Here is a 21426-nt window from a genome sequence, read left to right as displayed (position 1 = left end):
GAGGGCTCTTAATGCCATCAAAGAGAGAGAGAGAGAGAGCGCGAGAGAGAGAGAGAGGGGGGAGAAAGAGAGAGAGAGAGAGAGGGGGGGGGGGGGGGGGGGAAGAGAGAGAGAGAGAGAGAGAGAGGGAGAGAGAGAGGGGAGAAATCAGCCATTAATTTATTCTGGTCCTCACACACACACACACACACACACACACACACACACACACACCATGTACACCCCTTCTGTTGTTTCCTCTTATTGTAGATCATTTCAGTAACATCTGGTCCACGCCGGTCCTGAAGCCCACGACCGAGGTTGACAAAATGTTTCCACAGATCCTCTCTCTCCCTCTCTCTCTCTCTCCCTCTCTCTCTCTCTGTGTGTGTGTGTGTGTGCACACCTTAAATGATGTGTGTGTGTGGATTGAATTATAGTCCTGACGTGAGGAGACATTTTCCTCCCTCAGATTGAGGCGGGGGGGCAGATGACTGGGCTATTCATTGGCTGATAAGAACTGATGGTGGAGGTTAATAAGCTACACACTCAGGTCATCACTCGCTTTTTACTGGTGCTACGGAGGAGAATGGAGGACGATGATGATGATGATGATGATGATGATGAGAGGTGTGTGTGTGTGGCAGGTTGGCATCTCTTCAGTATCTGAACTCTGAGGGACCTTTATAAAGGTCCCTCAGAGTTCTCTCTATCACACTAAATTAGCTAAATTCAGACTTTATGCAGGTGAGTGAATGTGGGTGCTTTGCAGTAAAAGGTGGTCACACAGTCCCGTAGAAGCTTCTGGATTCTCTGAAGCATGCAACATTTATGTAAATTGTTAATTGAAGTGTGCACCTGTATGAGCTGTGGCTGTTGTTGCAGGTCAAACCTGTTCACACACACACTTTAAAAGAGGGGGACATTATCTTTATTACCTTTTAAACAGAGTACGCGTTAGATGCGGCGGTAGACCGCAGGCAATCGTACTCGGGCAGCTTGGCGGAGGTCTGCGCTCTCCGAGTGCCATTCTAGTTTAAATTTAAACTAACTCTTAGTTATTTCCAAACTTAGCAGAGCTAACGTTGACTCAAGTATTGCTAGCGTTCACATTATTCATAACTTTATTTATCATCTTACTTTGGTAACCTACGTCAGGGCTGTTTGCTAACGGCTGAGTGGACGGACCCTTTAAGCAGCTTCATCTTTACAGCACGTTTTAACACTGAGCCCGGCATCGCTGTCATTCACAAACACAGTTCAGGCTACTTTTTTTCCCACAATCCCCCTGTGTAACCAGAGGCTAGAGGCAAGCCCCCCCCACTGAGCAGAAGACAAAACAGTCAAACAGAAGAACAGACTAATCTCCCTTCCTCTCTCACTAGTCTCTCTCTCTCTCTCTCTCTCTCACATGCACACACTGACTATTCTAGCAGTGCTGCTGTAGGACACTCAGCTTAATACAAACCACTTCCCTTTACCCCACCACTTCAAACACTTTAAATACGTCTCTTTCATTAACTTCAGTACAGATCCAAATACTGACACATGTAAACTCTGTCTGTCAAATGTTATTTTAACATCCTGCAGCACAGACACAACGTGGTGTAGCATCTTTCTTCAGTTATAAACGAGCAGCAGAGGTGTATTGAGTATAACTACTGACTTTTCAGTCAGCGTTGCGTATATACTGTACCCACTTCTAAATCCCCTCTGGTGCACGTCATTCAGTCGTGTCCTGCAACAGCCAAATAATCCAGTTGCATGTGAATAAACGCACAAACACCCAATGAAGACATTATCTTCACGTAATCAGTGTAACGTGTCCTCATACAACAGTTCATATGATATCTTACGAAACGTTATTCCTAATTCAAACAGTCTTTTCCAAGTAAACTTCCATCTTCACAGGAAACTTCTTAGTTTGGTTTAGGAAAAGATGATGGTTTGGGTTAAAACAACTACGTTAGAGGCGTAACTTAAGTACGGAAGTTACGTGACAAATAAAATCAATGATCAAAGTCAGGAGTTGATAAAATGATTTTATTTTAGAAATGTTTCTGAGATGCATGAAGCAAGATTGCACCACCTGTTTTATTTGAGCAAACAAAACACCCAGGTTTCTTGCAACTGGTTTTACTGGTCTTTGACCCTCCCATCCACCCCCACACGTTTGTCGCTCTTTTTACTTTCTGGTTCATGATTACCTGGGATAAACACTAATTATATGGAGGACGGAACCTGCCAAAATCAAAAATAAATAAATAAATGACTCGATAAATGAATAAATATATCATTAAATGTTGCAAAAAATAATGTTAAAAATAAATGTAGTCATTAATTAAATGATAAAATGTGACATAAATTAATATTTCTGTGTTAATTTGCATCTTTATTTATTTATCTTTGTATTCATTTCCTAATCTTCTGTTTCATTTCCCCTTTTATTTATTTATGTGTTTATTTTTTAGATTTATTCATGCATTTATTTTTTTATTGAGAGCAGCCTGAACAGGGTCTTTTCAAAACTTTACCGTATAAATAATACAACAAAATATTTAATGAATGAAATTAATAGCAAAGATGAAGCAAACTGCTCAAACAAAAAATGAGTTTTCAGAGTTACAAAACGACGTCGCGGTGCTTCATCGAGGCGACAGTGATGTGTCAGTGTAGTCTTACGTGTTTATAACACAGAGCGTTTATCCTTAATGGACAGGTCATACATTAAGAGTATTCTTCAGGTACCACTACAGCTCAGTGGAGAGCAGGTGATGCTGCAGCTTTCACAATATAGAAAGCAATAAGTGATCCCTGCCATGTTAATGGAGGTGGTGGTGCTCTAACGTGGATCTAATGAGTTTAAACAGGTGGAGCTGCAGATGTTTTCACCGCTGGTTGACTGAAGGATCTCTCCCACTTTGTGTTGTATCACTGAAGCCTGATAGAAAGGTCCGAGCAAAGGCTCTCCTTGTGAAGAATAGAGAAAGGCACCGAGCAGGACCCTAGCATGGGGTCTCTCCTCTCTCCTCTCTCCTCGCCCCCCCTCATGCCTCCTCTTGTCCCAGGGCTAATAAGCTGCTCCCTATCACCCACTCACCTTCATAATAAGAGAGAGCCCCCCCGTGGAAAGGAGCTGGCATGAGCTGGTGAAGATCACGCTGTTAATAGGATGATGCCTTTTTTGCCTTTTGTCATGAGATTATGAACGGGGATAGCCTCTCCTCGCTGCTCCTCCACTCCTCTTTGCTCTTCCCACACACGGCTACAGGCCTCCTGGAGGGCCCCGCCGAGCTGGAGTGGAGACAGGCGTAACCGAGGCTTTGTTCCTCTGCTTGTATGGTTAAAAAGGCTCGCTAATGAAATACCTTTTAGGGGGTATCGGCAGGTGAGCTCCCCAATCAGGCGTTTCAGCAAAAACACACACACTCACAGGCGGTGCGTACGCTCACATATCCTCCGTCTCCTCTTCTCTAACCCCCCTCTCGTTATATTAATTACCTGAAGTGCTCTGGCCTTCTCGATTCTGCCGCTCTCCTTCCTCTCTTCATCCAACGCGACAGCCACAATGGCCTAAGCTAGCCTAAAGTGGGGGGGCTGCAACAGAAAAGGGAGGATGATAATAGTAGTAATGAACACGGGTGACAATAATGAGAAAGGTAATTGAGAAATGGTGCGTGGCGAGGGCCCCCCTGATTTTCCTTTTCCAGCCCCGAGCTAAGTGGGGACGGGTTGAGAATCATCTTATTTAGAGCTAAATGGTTCTCGTAGAGCGTCGGAGAGAGAGAGAGAGAGAGAGAGAGAGAGAGAGAGCGCCGGGTGTCTGACGCTAAAGCTAAAGAGAGCTGACAAGCATAGAGCAGTGATACGGCGGCCTGATGGGCGAGGGAGGGTTTAAAGTCGCTGGTGGCGTCACAGACTTTTTTTTCTTTTAATTTCTTATTGACGTTGAGTGGTGCGGTCCAAACAGCCGGCGCTGCACCGTTCAGATTATCGTTAAACACTTTAATACTTCACTGCTGGTCTTTTCTTTTCCACTCTGATTGTTTTCTACCGTCTGGTTCTGAGGAAACGCTCGTAACGCTCCCCGTACGACCCAACACGCATCAAAGACCCGCCGTTTGATCATCCAGCATGTCAACGCGTATTCTGCTTCCATCTTATGTTTACTATGAGTCCGTCCTCCGTGTGTGTGTGTGTGTGTGTGTGTGTGTGTGTGTGTGTGTGTGTGTGTGTGTGTGTCTACATCTCTAGTTGTGTGTCTTCCTGGCCTTCTCACCCAGGCTGTGATAGAGACCGGGCGGTCTGGGCTTTAACAGACAGAGGCTGCCTCCACCAGCCCATAGTCTGCCACTCTCTGATAATGTTTATTGATCTGCAGCAGAAACACAATTTGATGGAGTGGAGGAGATGTGGGGGGGGGGGGGTTGTATTTGTGTGATTGTCACAGCTTGGCTGCTTCTGCTAGAAAAACAGAAAAACACTCCATTTGTTTTGTCCTAATCTGACCCCAGTTTAGTCCCTTTAAATTAAAGAATCAAATACTGGCGGGTGTTAATTTGGGACCCTGCAGGCATCGTACGGTTCCGTCGGTACTGTAGAAAACGCGAACGTCACGTTTTTAGAATTTTGGCATGGACTTGGTACCGAAGTATCGGTTCTTGTTTCATCCCTACTCTCTACTCTCTCTTACTCTGGCTGTCTGTGCTTCGTAACGTCACTACTCCACTGATCGTTCACTGTTAAACCTCACCTCAGTGACTCTGCGACTTGCCGTAAGTAGGTTTAGTTTATACGGAAGTCAGCTCGCTACAACGGTCACAACGATACACATAGAAAGGGCCGCCGCTCTGACCATCTTGCTGCGTTGATTTGAATGAGAACGTCCGTTCTACTCCTATATTCTAGTTCTATGGTTGATCCTTTACTCTGGACGTTAGCAATAAATATTCAGGATCAAGACATACAAACAACCCTGGTTACATATACATCCATTGTTGAGGGTATAAATTCATTCTGTAAACTTCATTTTTCTCAGCTGCATTATAGTTTTAAACTAACGGTTTAGATGTGATGATGAAGGCTTCGAGAGTCTGGAAATATTTGGTTTAGGTACCTTGAAAGTGCTTGAATTGTACAAACGCTGTTCATAAATGACTTCTCTAAACACACTCTTCATCAATCTGTACAAGCAACACAAAGTGTGTGTGTCTCTGTGTGTGTGTGTTCAAAGTGAAGACTCCCAATATGAACGTTTCATCTCCAGAGTGAGTCTATTATGTGAACTGTGTTTGCCCGACCCCCTCCTCTTCTTCACCTCTGAGGTGGAGGAACGAGAGGCGTCTGGAGGTCGCTCTACTGTTAGCTCTGAGGTCAAACCTGTTTGCCCAGGGCTGAGTGTGTGTGTTGGAGAGCAAGGAGGCGTGTGTGTTTAAGAGAGAGGAGGAAACATATTAGCGGGACAAACCTACCGTCGGTGTTTAACTACTCTGTGAACACAAACGTTCAAACAGGGACATGATAGGCGCTGCATATGTAAACTCTCCTGCTCATTAAAAGAGGCTTTGACGATCCCACTGTCCGGAGAAACTGTGTTCATGAATCAGAGCTGCAAGATGTTACAAGCACCAATAATCAGCATGATTATTAAGAAAACGTAAAGGTGCTTTGTCCAACGTCATCTCTTAGAAATCCAATCTGTTGAGAGAAACACGAGAGGAGACGTTTTGAATGAATACATCTGTAAAGTCTCAAATCAAACGTGGTTCTGTGTAGGAATTCACAGCTCACTTGTTGAAGGTGAAGAACAGATTGTGGTCTTGGTTAAATATTGAAAAAGTCAACACTGTTTGTTTCATTAAATATTTAACTGAAACCACAACATGTCCTGAACCATAACCAACGATGCCGAAACAAACCACGATCAGGATGCTGACCACAGTCTCCACCCTGAACGTTCCCACTACTCCCATGCAGCTCCAGAACGTACATACGTATATACCATCCATCCATCAATCTGCAACCGCTTATCCCGTTAGGGGTCGCGGGGGGGCTGGAGCCGATCCCAGCCGACATTGGGCGAAGGCAGGGTACACCCTGGACAGGTCGCCAGTCCATCGCAGGGCTGACACATATAGACAGACAACCATTCACGCTCACATTCACACCTACAGGCAATTTAGAGTCCACAATTAACCTAACCTGCATGTCTTTGGACTGTGGGAGGAAACCGGAGTACCCGGAGAAAACCCACGCTAACACGGGGAGAACATGCAAACTCCACACAGAAGGGTCCCAAGCCGGATTCGAACCTGCAACCCTCTAGCTGTGAGGCGCCAGTGCTAACCACTGCACCACCGTGCAGCCCCGTATATACCATACAACTTTATTATCAGTTTTCACTGAGATTCCTTTTGTATCCTTAATCTGGGTTTATGCTCGCCATCGTGTCCCCGGAGCGAGTCAAACATGACATCATCACGTATTGTTGTAAGTTGTCGCAGCGCTTGGTCGTGCATCTTTAACGGGAGGTTTTCAGACAGGACGGCCACAATAAGAGAAAAGCAAATAACTTAAATTAAGAAGTAAAGTAATGAATTAGAAAGACAGAGTTTTAAATGCTTTAAAAGCAGGAGATCTCTATTCAGCCAGCAGGATCTAATAGTTTACAGGATATTTAAACCTTTTAACCTTCACTACGTTATAAAACTTGACTCCTTTCTTTACCGTGAAGACGATAAAGTTACGTCCATGAATACGAGGTATGAGTTTACAGTTAATTAGGAGTTTGTTTTATGCCGTTTTGCCGGTAACACTCGTTGACTTCTTCGTTCTACACAGAATATTTTGTTTGGTGTTTCGGAGAACGAACGACGCGTTGAGCATAAATGCCTTTGTGCGTGCTCGTAGCTCGCGCTCCATCTGTGGAGGCCCCACACCACGGCGCCTCGCACCAGTAAACAAAGCTTTAGGCACTTCCGTTTAAGAAATGTGCACACATGTTAAACATACAGTTACACATAGGACACTTCCGTAGACGTACAAACAGTAAAAGACAGTTAAACACATCACATTATATCCTCTAGATTCAGATCTCATTTAGCAGAACACTGATTCTGGTTCAGCTCGTCCATCACTGGAGAACATTTAGCCGCTGAGTTTGATCCAAGCAGCAGTTACTGTAAAACAAATCAGTAGTATGTGTTATAAACCTTATTTCTAGAAGACAGAGTTGTGGTGTCTGAGAGTCATGCTGTATTTAGCAAACATTATTACCAGTAATTATTAAACATATGTCTTAGAGATATACTTTTAATGTTTATTTAGTATCATCATCAGGTGATGGAGAGACAGAAGGACAGTTTGCAGATATCAAGGTGCAATCAAGAAACTCAGTTTTACAGATCTGTGGATTAAATCAACTAATGGAGTGTTAATGTCTTTGCACACCAAGTCCGTATTTTTCTTCCGAAATTGTCGCACGTTGAAGATTAAATACGACCTTACGTGTCAGTCACGTTTAAACGCAGACTCCGACCACGTCCGTCATTAAAGTTTTCAGAACAGGTTTGATTTTCTGCGTTTTTTTGCATCCATCAAAAGAGTGTTGTTGTGACCACTCACAGCCACCGTCCGTGCAAACCTCATCCTCCAAAACGATAAACACTAAACATTTACTTCATCTCCCGACACAAAGCACTTCATGATAAAGAAATAAAAGAATAAAGAGATGCAGAATTTAAAGGCAGATTGTGGCAGCTGATTGCAGAAAGGCTGGACTGTTTCTGTGCTTTGTTACGAATTAAAACAACTTGTTTGAAAAGACCTTTAGTTGAATAAGAGTTTCTTCGGTGGAGGACAGCCGTATACCTCCAACCTTAATACACTTTGTAATTAGAAATCAATAATTATGCAGCCCCACTTCTGATTATGGAAACGAGCCATTTCACCCCCCAGCCAGCCAGTCACACCCCCACTCCTGCTCCTCTCTCTCTCCTCTACCTCCACCTCTTTTGTAGCTTGTAAAGCAAGCAGTGGTTGACAAATGACACCGGTGGAAAAGGCAGTCATTGTGCCTCAGTGTGAGAGAAGCTTTTCCTTTTTTCTCTTTCTTATTTTACTTTTCTATCCGGGGTGAGGGAGGGAGAGGGAGGGAGGCAAAGAGGTGAGTGTGAATCGGTTAATGTGCTCCATTCAGCAGACATTATACACAGGTTCAATAAAGCAGGAATCTGCTCTATACGCTGGGGCCATTGTGCCATTGAGGGGCGGCTAAAAAGGCCTCGAACAAGCCTCCCCGGAAAAAAGAAACAGCCCTCAGCACCACTCCAGTAGAGAGCCGATAGAAAGGAGAGAATCACATGTGAAATGTAGAGTAGGTTTGAGGTTGGGGGGGTTGATTCTTACACATATCACAAGTTGCTGAGTTGGAAATTGCAGCAACTGTTGCACTCAGTGGACATCGCTCTGAATAAGAGCTTTAAAAAATGTGTTTTAGAGTGAAGAAGAGAGAGAAGAGAGAGACGAGAGAGAAGAGAGTAGCTCTAAATCTGGTTATTCTATTTACCTAAACCTGACTGATTTGGCCACAGCTACTGCCGGGTTCAGATGATGCTTTCTGGCTGAATCTCTCTGCGTGTCTCCTTCCTAACAAGACACTCCTCTACTCACATTAATTAAATCAATTCTTCAGTAGGCCACTTACGAACAATCCCCCCCCTCCGGTCCTCGCCACAGAGCTCTCTGATTAGGCCGGCCCCTGTCATGCATATTCACATCGCTGCAGTGACGGCCTTTTAACGAGCTCTTACCTAATCACAGGAAACAATGTTCATCCTGTTCTTTTTATTCCTGGAGGTCTTTTTTTTCACGTTTCCTTTCATGCGTCCGTGGCTTTCATCTCGTCCTCCGATCCCCCACTGATACGAGACGGGCTCGACGGTCGGACGGAGAGAGACACAAGCCCGGCTCGTCCCTAAATAAACAGCAATTCAGAAAGTGACTTGGACACAGAAGAGAAGTTGGGCTCTACGTCCTCCCTCTCCCTCCTCCTCCTCTCTTCCTCCTCTCCCTCCTCCTCCTCTCGTCCTCCTCCTCCCTGCCTTTTTACATATCCGATAGACAAATTGGATTAGCAGCTATTGGATTAAATGGCAAAATGGTGGGATAAGAAATGAGATGAACGTGCTGTGATCACAGCTTTTAATGTTTTTCTCTTTCTGTCTGGTTCATTTCCTCCTGAAGCTCCTTCCTTCCGAGAACAGAGAGGAGACGTTCCTCTAGTGTAGGACTTCCTCTGCTTACCTTGTTTCATAATGTTCAATCAAATATCTGTAGTTCTTAAGGCTGTTCCTAAACTAGAAGGTCAAGTACTGACCCCTGCGTCGCCCCCAGTATTGACGTATTGACTAATGTTTCCTCAAAGGGACTAATTGCATTGAAGCAATTAGTCACTTTATCGATTAATTGAACGACTTTCTATAATCACTTAATCATTTAAGTGATTCATTAAGTAAAAATGACAATTATTTGCTATTTCCTGCTTCTCAAATGTTTTCTTCTTTTCTCTGTTTTCATATAAATTGAATATTTTGGGGTTTTGGACTGTTGCTGGAACAAAAAATAGTCGTTTGAAGACGCCACGTTGGCCTCTGGGGAATTTTTTCTCCACTTTCTGACATTTCATAGATGAAAAGATGAATTAAACAAATGATTGACAGTAAACTGACAGTCATTAATCGAAATAGTCATTAATTGCAGCTTTAATGCAACATTGAATCACCAGAGGCCCCACGCTACGATATTATCACCATACTTAAGTTACGATTCGATCTTATGGTAATTTTAAACACTTTGTGATATGCTGAGTATTGCAATAAGTTATACTGCCATTTATTACCTTTTTTCAAATTATGTTTGTTAACATCTGTTTTTTCTGTTTTATCCAATAAGATACAGGGTTTTTTTCATTCCAGTTTTCCCTCGCCAAAATTTAGCGTAACTTTGGAGCGTTATTTTTGCGTTCTTCCCGACAAGCTAACATAACATGATATTCATCAGGTTTCATGTGATGCCAGTATCTTCTCTCTAGCTTTAAGACTGAGCCCATCACATCCTCTGACAGACAGAATAGGAACTTCAGATTGTTAAGAGGTTAATAGTTTATATAGTAAAAGATCGATACTTGATGCAAAATACCGTGATACTATGGTGTATCGATTTTTATGCCAAGCCAAAACAACAGGTCGCTCCAGCTTCACATTGAACGGACAGACATACTGTAAAAGTGGCAACAAGGTAAAGACACTTAGTTTTTAGAACCAATATGCATTATATTGAAGGGTCAAATTATATTCAAGGCCTCTCAGATTCTTCAGATCATGTCTAGAAGAACTACAAGACTACTATGATGCGCAGGCTGGTATGGACATTTTCAGATCTTTTTTTTAGATCTTTTTTTCGGACATTTTTTTTATCTTTTTTTCGGACTAACTGTTGCCAAGCTTCCCAAGCTCTGAAAGTCTGCACCACCTAGGCTTTTACACTAAAATTAATAAATAAAAGAAATATCTTCAAGCACAAAATAATAGACGTTCATTTATGTGTGCAAAGGTTTGTTTCCCCCCCATCCTTAGTGCATCTATTGGTGGCTGCTTGAGTCACCAAGAAACAATAAAGAGTGCACACTTTGAGGAGAGTAAAACCCTTCACACTAGCGTTGGCGTCAAACGGAGGCTCTCTACCTGCTCAAATACAACGGTGTCTGCTCGGCAGCTTTGGGCGTCTTAGCAAATGAAAAGAGTCTTTTTACAAGTCTTTACTCACTAAAACTACAGCCTTTAGTGAGACTAGCATAGCAGCATTACACACTTAATTAAAAGCCAGCGCAGGCCAGCAGCAGCAGCAGTTTGACCACCTCAGGGTGGGTTTCATTATTCCTATCTCCCTTGAATGGAACAGTGGCCGAGATAGCTATCTTAATCTTATTTGGCTATAGAGGCACACGCTGTCTTTTCACCCCGTTTTCCCTTCTTTTCTTTTATTTCTTACTCTCTCTCTCTCTCTCTCTCTCTCTCTCTCTCTCCGTGTCTCGTATGGATGCATACAAACACACACTGAGCCTTCTCTAACCAGCCTTCAGGAGAACCGTCTTCCTCCCTGCTGACACACACACGGCGGCGGTGGCGGCGGTGGCGGTAGTTCATGTCATTGTGTCCCGGTTGTATTTGTGAGAGTGAAACAAGAGAAGAGGGAGATCAGATAGAGGGGTTGTCGGGATGTGTGTATCAGTTGTATCTTGGCTCTGTGTGTGTGTGTGTGTGTGTGTGTGTGTGTGTGTGTGTGTGTGTGTGTGTTGATTGTATCTGGTGTGTTTCCACATTGATATCTGAGGTAACACCAAGCATGATATTAATGATGATAAAGAGGAACCCTGGTGTATCTCCATCACACATATTCCACTAACCCTTTGATGTCCTGATCAAACATTTGTCCCGATGCCAAACTCACAGTCTCAGTAGCCCTGCTCTGAGAAAACGGCGTGTAAGGCAAAGCAGCAAGACCCAGAATGCAACCTGCCAAAGCGCCAGATGCTTTGATCCAAGATGGCCCCCTGAGAGCCAGCACGGATCCACGGCTTCTCGGAGCCAAGGCTGGATTCACAGACAGACATGGTGTCAGCGGAAGCTGCCAGCGATATTTACACCATTTGTCTTCATACAAAACAACGACAACACTCTGTTGTTGTCACTCCCAGCATATGCCACTCGCTGCCACTCGCTGCCACTCGCTGCTCACTGATGCTTCTTTAGAAACAGGGTTTGTCCCCGTGGGATTCAAACCCTCAACCCTACATTACAGCCTTCAGTTATCAGTACAGCTCTTTACATCGTCTGCATGGAGAAAACTGTGTGTTGCAGATTCTTTCTGCTCACTTTCAGTAACATAATGCAGTTAAGTTAATGCACGCATTAACATTAGTGTTTAAACAATTAGTCCATTGATTGATTGATTGATTAGTTAAGACAGAAAACAGTTGTGTTAATCAACTAATCATTTAAAGAATTTATCACAAACGTTCTCCGGTTCTAGGGCTGCACAATTAATCAAGATGTTATCAAGATCACAACATGGCCTGCTGCAATTTATTTAAATCACAGGATGACGAGGAAATGCAATATTTATTAACGGCAAAATGCAGTCGTTATTAAATACAGCAGGATTAAATGAAATAGGTATTTTTTGAATGCCACTCCGCCAAATTGATTGTGAAGTCCTCCACTATCTAATGTCAAATGTGTCTTATATTTCATCTTAATGTGTATTAAAGAGTTTTAGCTCTCTAACATAAACAGTAGTCTCATTAGATGTGACTCGATGTCGGCCCACCTCTGTCTCTTTAAGAGTCAGGTAGTATCTGGAGGTCAGAGGTCATCTCTGGAGAGGTTGAGTGAAGGGAGGAGGATGCTGAGCAGCTGTCGAGCGTCCTGCTTCACTCGTCCTCCCCACATCCCTCCTTTCTTTCTTGGCTTTGAAATGGCTCACCTGCTTGCCCTCATTCCCTCCCTCCCTCCCTCCCTCCCTCCTCCAGTCGCCTCCACATTCACCATCCCTCCCTCATCTCTCCCTTTCTCCTTCTCTCCTAGCCTACCTTTCCTCTGACCTCCCTGCCTCCTTCCTCTCCTCTCTCTCTCCCTCCCTCCTTTCATAAGACGTGGCTGTTGGTTGGCTGGTAGCTGCTGGCTGGCTAGCGGTGGGGGATATAGCTTTATAATCCCCCCTCGTCTTCCAGCCCGCCTCGCCACAATGTCACAGGAGCTTAATATTTGCCATTATTATTTGCTTGTTTTATTTGACTTCGAGGCAGCACAATGACCTGTCAGCGCCGGCTTTATCCCCCCTCCGAGTGTCGTCCGTTTCAAAGTTGACTACAGTAATCCACGAGCCCCCGATTCCGCTAAATCCTGAAGCTTTCTTTCATTCGCTCATTCTTTTTTCCCTCTCTCTCTCTCTCTCTCTCTCTCTCCCCCCCCCTCCCCGCTCCACCCTCCTAAATGAAATTACATACATCTGCTGGCTCAGAGTATCACAAATGTCCACACACTCACCGGTGTCCGTGCACACATCCACGCGCCCGCCTTTTGTCGTCAATGACGCAGCGGCCCGGTCCTCCCTCTCTCTCCTCTGCAGTGAGCGCTGGCTGACTGCTTTCCTCCTCTCCTCCTCTCCTCAGCAGATGAATCAGTCCTTTATGCAGATTGTGATCATGTTCAGGTTGTTTCTAAAGTTGATTGTCTTGCTATAAAAGCAGATTAAAACACGACATCACTGAATCCATCAGAAAGTCACATTTTAGAGACAATAACTGAAAGGAAATATCTCATCATACAGTTTGTCTTCCATCATACAGCACACCGATGCCTTTCTCATTATTCAGACCCCCAATTAATAAAGAAGTGGTATGAAATGTCTTCTTAGTGTTAATTCTGTTATGATGCCTGTCGCAGCTCCCCAGCTATTAAACCTTCCTCTTGAGAAAGGGAGCGAGAGATAATAACATAAGCCTTAAAGACGATCTTTCATCTGTTTTCATCCATTTCTTCTCTTCACAGACGCGCTGAGTGTCAGATTAATGCTGCCGTCGCTGCTTAAATGGCCTCCGGTGCCAACAAAGCTTATGTCCCAATTGTAGACATAAACAGCGCTGAATGAACTGACCACAGCCGAGTTTATTCACACGGTGACGGAGAGGAAGAAAGAAAGAAGGAACAACAAAACAGCTTTAGTCAGTCAGCTTTAACACACGTACTGAACCCAAAACACCCATTACGTCTACATCTTATAACATCTTATTACTCTGCTGCTCATCCTGTAAATTAATCTGGAAAGACTCAAATCACACATCTCAGTGTTTGATTCTGTAATTAGTTGTAGGAGAAAGTTAATAACATGTTAAAACATGTAAAGGCCCCATCCTGTCAAAGTTAACGTGATAATAATAACATGGAAACGCAAAGTTGTTTTAACGCCACTAATTTCTTTAAAGCATTAACGCAACTTGCAATGTTTAGGTTGTCATTTTAAAAGCTAGAGTGAAGATCCTGGTATCATATAAAACTATAAACCTGATGAATCCATCGGTACCAACCATGTCAGACTAGCTGGTCATGAAGGAGGTTAAATAACGCTCCAAACTGACACTAAATGTTGGAGAGGAAAAACTGTCATGTCCATGTTCAAAGGTGTCCCTTGACCTCTGACCTCCAGATGTGTGAATGTAAATGGGTTCTATGGTTACCCACGAGTCTCCCCTTTACAGACATGCCTACTTTATGATCATCACATGCAGTTTGGGGCAAGTCATAGTCAAGTCAGCACACTGACACACTGACAGCTGTTGTTGCCTGTTGGGCTGCAGTTTGACATGTTATGATTGGAGCATATTGTTTTATGCGAAATGCAGTACCTGTGAGGGTTTCTGGATCAATATCTGTCATTGATTTGTGTTGTTAAATGATTTACAATAATACATATCTACATACATTTACATAAAGCAGCATATTTGTCCACTCCCATGTTGATAAGAGGATTAAATACTGGACTAATCTCCCTTTAAGGTTCATTTAGAACAGATAAAACATGTGATTAATCACGGTTAAATATTTGAAATGATTGATTGTTATTGAAGATGTTGTCTTAATGACACCAAACCAGCATTTTTGCATTTGTCAACAGATCATAATTGTAAATAAAGGTCTATTTTAGTGCACCATAAAACTTTAATAACTTAGATTTACTTGTCATCTCATGAAGTCTCTGCATTGAGATGCAAAACTGCGGTAAAATAACTCCTTAATAACTGCTCTTCAAATCACTGAACCTCTTTTGAAATCCTCCTGATGATCTGACAGGTCGTGTTTCAGTCTCTCCTCCAGACGGAGGCCGTTGTCGTGGCTGAACATGTGAAGGTTTCCCTTCAGCGTGCTCTGTGTCCGTATCAGTTGTGTTTGTCCCGTTGAACCCTGTAAGTGAGTTACAGCGTAGAGCTTTAGCCCCGGGCGTGGGCGAAGCTTCCATTAGCCATGCATCTGAGCCGTGCTAGCTGTCTCTCCGTGTGTAGAGCAGGTATTACACTTTACACACTCACAGCGTCACAGAGGAGGGTTTTTATTCTGAAGGCCCGCTGAGTGATTGGTGGGATATGTGTTGCCCTACAGTGAGAGAGGCTCCGCTCTGTAAAGGCGCTTCGTCGGTAATCGCTGAGTTAATCCCACCCCGGTTGAAGCCGTATTGACGTTGTGAAGACATGGTGTGAAGTATGTGAATGTTTACACAGGGAACAGTGTATTTACACACACACACACACACACACACACATATGAATATCTGGTGGACATATTGACTCCACAGCAGCAGAAACACTTCATCTCTTTCATGTGCTTGTATAAACTGTGTATTCTAATTTAGTCATTTAAAGACACAGATGATGGAAGAACATGACCTTTTCTCCATCAGGCTCACTCTACTGGAACTGATGGTATTATATTAGCACCTGTCTTTATGGCTTTAAAGGAAGGGTGGGCGATCGGGAGAAACTAGCAAGAGTACACGAGATTTTTAGAAATGATCCAGCCAGAATAACGAGCCCGGTGTTGGCAACTGTATTCCAAAGAAGGTAGTTAGCAGAACCAGCTGCAAACAGGATAAAACGCTCACTATATCCTGACAGTAGTACATGGGACAGGTAATCTGAAAAATATCATGTTCCTCTGTGTCCTCCTGTGTCCTCCAATGTCCTCCGGTGCTCCTAACGGCATCTGCAAGATTTCACAGACCGGGTGAAAACAACCAATCAGAGCTGATCTGGAGTCTGCCTTCTCCACCGCAAACTCCGAACGGTGAAACTAGGCAGCGCTGATCAAATATGAATCAATATTCTGTTACTGTAATGCCTATTTTCTCTCCTCAGATGTTCTCAGAAACATCTTGATGAGAAAGTTTGTGACCCGGCAGCGATGTTGAGATCAAGTTGAGGAAATACCAAGCACCGCCCACCAGCCGGAGCACAGCCAATAGGAACGCTCTCTCTCTCTGAAATGACCTGTGATTGGTCAAAGTCTCCCGTCTACTAGGCTAGATGTTCTAAAGCCTGAAAACAGAGCAATGAGGAGGAGCAGAAGTCTAGTTATCCCTCAGAACACTTGAATTACAATATGCTGAAAGATTATTATGGAATTTTAGCCCAATGATGCCAAAAATATACTGACTACTGCAGCTTTAAATCCAATCCTGTCACTTTAATTATATAAATTCAATGTAAATGTTAACACAAATTAGTTTTAACGCCACTACTTTCTTTAACGCAATACTGCAATCGATCTATCGGAGGTCGTAGCGGCTCAGTTCTAAAGCTAGAGTGAAGATACTGGTATCATGTGAAACTATAAAACCTGGTGAATCCATCGGTACCAACCATGTCTTAGAAGGAGGTTAAATAACGCTCCAAGTATGCCCTAAATGTTGTCGAGGAAAAACTGTCATGACCATAGAGAGAAAGACGCTAAGTCGGCAACACTGACAGTCCGTCGCTTCAGGCCCCCCTCCAAAGACACTCCCCCAAAATCATATCATGATGAATATAAACATATCATGATGAACGTGAACAGCGAACATGGCTATAGTTAGTACTCACAGCTGTCCAGCTAGCAGCTTGTGGAAGACTCCAGTGACTCACAATGAGTACACACAACTGAGGAATAACTCTAACCAGCTTATTGAATGGGTGAACCATCATTCATCATCCATGTGTTTAACTCTGCTTGTTTCTCTGTGTCTGTGTGTTCCAGGCAACAACAAGGAGGAGGAGGAGGCCATGATGCAGGAGTGGTTCATGTTGGTCAACAAGAAGAACGCACTCATCAGACGACAGAACCAGCTCTCTCTGCTGTACGTATCTCACGTTTTCAACCTGCACACCGTGAGCATCTGGTTCTATGTTTCTGTGCACTGAGAAGCAGTAAGAACCAGGAGACATCACACATGTGTTGGAGCGTCAGATCAAACTAGTGGAAGCTCCGCGGGGAGGAGGGAGTGTTCTCTCCACTCCATTCAGCCTCTCTGTCTATCCGCTCATTGATTTACATGTGGACGGGATATGAAATCAATAGAAATGTGGCGATCATCACTCTATCACTAGTCTCTCTGTATGTGGTCAGCGGCGACAGGTGGAGACACACACACACACACACACACACACACACACACACACACACACGCACACACACACACACACACACACACACACACTGCCTTTTTTCCCTTGCTTTGCGTCTGTTGGGGTTTGAAAGTGTGCGAGCGGAGGAGAGATTGAAGTATTCATAATCACATTATATGGTGGGAAAGGGGAGGCTTTTAAAGTGGCCAATTGACAGAAGGGCTGATTATTAGCCCGTTCTGTTCTCTCTCTCTTTGTGGAGGAGAAGAGGAGAAAAGAGGCGCCTGTGAAGGACAAATTCTATTAAGGGAGCGAATAAGCTCATTTTTTAATATGGCTGAAAGAGGAAAGAATTTAATTTGTGCTGCACGCGCACGCACACACACACACACACACACTCCACATATACTCACACACATGTAGACCACACATGGCATGTCCATAGACACACATTTATTTCATTGTTCTTTGTCCTGCTCTGTTATCCATCACCTCACCTGGTCTTCATACATGTTCTTCTTAGTCCACTAACGCTGCCTTCAAATGAAACCTGTGTTTACAACGTGGGAGGTCGTGTTCACGATATGTTTGGAGTTCAAGTGGTTAAGTCGTGAAGAACACGGCTGCTAAGCAACGACAATATTAACGCTACTGTCGGCATCTAGAAGCCACAGAGGCTAACGAGCTAATGACAGAGGAGAAAGATGAGGCCGTTGGGAACATCAACACTACTCAGACATATTATTAAATTAAGAAGAAAAACAATATACGACTAAAATTTCAATATATTAACTTATTATGCACCGAAAAATGCACCTCCAAGGCCTCCGCCATTTCTGACAACGTCAACAAACACGTCACAACTCGTGACCTCTGAGCTTTCAGAGACTTTCCACTGACGAGGTCGTGAATACGACATGAGGGGGCGTTCATATTGACTCTACTGGTGAACACGGTGAACGCGGTGAACACGGTGAACACCACCACATCTGAAGGAACTATGAAACTCATATGATTTTGTTGACTAATCGATTAGTTGATTTAATCGACAGATCTGTGAAGCTGAGTTTCTCAAAAGAGAATCACACCGGGGGGCATTTTTTTCTTTGAACTATCGTTAGTACTTTCACACAGAACGTAAAAATGACATGGCGAAAAAGCGGCATAATGTTTTTTTTCAGAACAAGGTTGATTTTTCTGAGCTTTCTCACCACAAATAAAGGCATCAACCAATCACGTTGTGCGGAACGGACATATCAAAATAATGTACCTCAGACAGACGCTGCTCCGGGTCAATAGGATCCTGGTTTTGGCCTCTACCTGTAAGAATCTATTTGAACCTTTTATTTAAAAGTGATGCAAAATAGTTTTAATTAGGGCTGTCAATCAATTAAAATAGTTACTCGCGAATAATCACAGATTAATCGCACATGTTGTATCTGTTCTAAATGAACCTTAAAGGGAGATTTGTCAAGTATTTAGTCCTCTTATCAACATGGGAGTGGACAAATATGCTGCTTTATGTAAATGTATGTATATATTTATTATTATAAATCAATGATCAACACAAATCAATGACAGATATTGATCCAGAAACCCTCACAGGTACTGCATTTAGCATAAAACAATATGCTCCAATCATAACATGGCAAACTGCAGCCCAACAGGCAACAACAGCTGTCAGTGTGTCAGTGTGCTGACTTGACTATGACTTGCCCCAAACTGCATGTGTTATCATAAAGTGGGCATGTCTGTAAAGGGGAGACTCGTGGGTACCCATAGAACCCATTTACATTTACTGATCTGGAGGTCAGAGGTCAAGGGACCCCTTTGAACATGGACATGACAGTTTTTCCTCGTCAAAAATTTAGCGCATATTTGGAGCGTTATCTAACCTCCTTCATGACCAGCTAGTCTGACCTGGTTGGTACCGATGGATTCATCAGGTTCTCTAGTTTACTATGATACCAGGATCTTCACTCTAGTTTTAAAACACAACTGTAAAACCTGTAAAACCTAAAAGAGGAGGCAGCCCTGATGTTCACCACCTTTCTTTTCCCTCTCTTGATATATTCGTTCCTCACACGTGCACCCAGGGCTGTGAGCGCAGTATGAGTATCAGTTATGTGCAGTAGATTAATGCGAAGCCGGAGAAGGTTCAGGCGAGTAGCGGAATCGATGTTTATTGCAGGTTTCTTTAAGTGCTTAATGATTTAGTCATTAACATATTGATGAACTTTGTGTGTGTTTTTCCTCTCTCTCTCTCTCTCTCTCTCTCTCTCTCTCTCTCTCTCTCTCTCTCTTTCTAACTTGCCACAGGGAGAAAGAGCACGATCTGGAGAGACGCTTCGAACTGCTGAACAGAGAGCTGAGAGCCATGCTGGCCATCGAGGGTAAGACACACACACACTCAGTCGGGAGGTGTTGGGGTTTGATATGGTGTCTGCAGGTATCAGGCAGCAGAGGTGTGTCACCTCTCACCTCGTTTAACTCACTAAATCTGACTTGAAGTGTTTAAATGTCAAACTTTGTGTCTTTAGATGCATTTAAACAACCAAATAATTCCACTTGAATTAAAGAAGAATCACTACTGATTGTAAATGTGAAGCAAAAGAACATCTGGTGATGATTGTGTAGCTGTCAGAGAAGACAGAACGGTTTATTTTCCATCTCCTGGTGTTAAAGAGAACGTAGTCCGTCCTCCTCCACCTGTACGGTTTATTGTCCGGCTGCCGACCGGCCTTCATCAGGATGATTTGAATTCTGCGTCGGCCTCTTGATGAGGATTAAGATGCGAGCTCGCGAGGGGGATTTCACTCCCTGATACTTGATCAATGCTATCTGTTTCCCAGCTAGACCCCGACTAGCCGATGCCTGATTTGAAATGCAGCCACACTGAGAGACGGTGTGTGTGAGGTTAAAAAGAAAAGGTTGCGGTTGCGGTGATATTATTGAAAGCGTGTTAACGTCAGCGCAGCCGGAGGAGCAGCCATTGTGTCGTATCAAAGTTGTCAGGAGGGGCCAGGGAAGTTTAATCCCCTTCGACTGCGTCCCTTCTTTGGCAAAATGAACCTTTTGCCAATCAATGCTAATTGATTTTGCCGTTCGACATTGACCACCAACACCCCCCCCCCCCTGTTCTCCTCACAGCCTTCGGACACCCATTGTAATTTCACCGGCCACCTGATAAGATACCTGGTCCATAATAAATCAATTGTAATTAGCCAGAAAGGAGGTGGAGGGGGTGGGGGGACACGCTGTCTGCGTCCAGGTTGATTCCTTCTGTCTTCACACGGACATTTTAGTTATTTATTTCTATTTATCGAGCTGCAGCGTCTCCACGGCTCCGGTCACACGGACGGATTTCACTTCTCTGCTTCATTTACTTTGTTTATTGTGCTGAGCTGAAGTGTGTAGTAGTAGCAGTAGTTTGTAATTTAATGTATTGATTCGTGTGCAGAGGCACAAATTTCACTTTTTTTGTCATGATGGTGAACATGAAATACATTTGTATGTAATCCACATGATTATGAACCAGGACGTATAAAGAGCCGTGACCACCGCGTAGGGAGGAGGTCGGGGTGGATGGGTGGGTCAGAGAACACAGGACTTTCACCAGGAGACCTGCGTTCGTGTCCTCGGTGAATCCAGAAGTCAAAGTTGAATTATTCGTCACATAACTTCTGTACTTAAGTAACGGCGCTCCCGGAGTTATTTAAACCCAAACCACCATCTCTTCCTAAACCTAACTAAGTAGTTTGTTGCCTAAAGCTGCGGACACACCAAGCTGACATCAAAGACGAAGGCCACTGGTTGTGTCGCCTCTGTCTCGGCCAAAAAGTTGCACTCAAACACACCGCAAAGACTACAGCCGACGGCCGACTACCACGTACGTTCTGCTCCTGCGTGAGAGGAAATAACTCTCCACACCAGCAGGTGGCGGTAGTCTGTATTCATCATTCATAAAGGGAAACAGGAAGAGCGAGGACGGCGGATATACAAGCCGTTGTTATGATACGAACAAGAAACAAAGCGGCGTCTGCCGACCATTTTCACACCACTCTCACTCACCACTTAGCTTCTTCCCAGATGTTCATGTCGCTGTGAAAATATCCGTGTGTTGGACCGATCAGATGAAACATGAGAAGAACCTTCTGTGTTTTTCCTCTTGACTTTACTCGTTGGCTTGCTCTCCTCACTTTCTCTTCTCGTGCACTGATTTGCTTAAGCTGAAC

The 21426-nt window shown here is 43.8% G+C and overlaps 1 protein-coding gene across 9 annotated transcripts in view; it reads left to right on the top strand.

Moving 5' to 3' along the window:
• Positions 1-21426, top strand: part of ehbp1 (EH domain binding protein 1) — a 214095-nt gene that overhangs the window by 179171 nt on the left and 13498 nt on the right. For all 9 annotated transcript variants that reach the window (XM_037783094.1, XM_037783086.1, XM_037783088.1 and 6 more), the window contains 2 exons: positions 16824-16923; positions 19511-19584. In XM_037783094.1, the coding sequence (XP_037639022.1) occupies positions 16824-16923; positions 19511-19584 (174 nt within the window). The remainder of the gene's footprint in view (positions 1-16823; positions 16924-19510; positions 19585-21426) is intronic.

Source organism: Sebastes umbrosus, chromosome 10 (genome assembly GCF_015220745.1).
Source record: "Sebastes umbrosus isolate fSebUmb1 chromosome 10, fSebUmb1.pri, whole genome shotgun sequence".
In the NCBI taxonomy this organism is placed as follows: domain Eukaryota; kingdom Metazoa; phylum Chordata; class Actinopteri; order Perciformes; family Sebastidae; genus Sebastes; species Sebastes umbrosus.
Note: the sequence above shows the minus strand (reverse complement) of the source record. Positions and strands in the feature narration are given on the sequence as shown.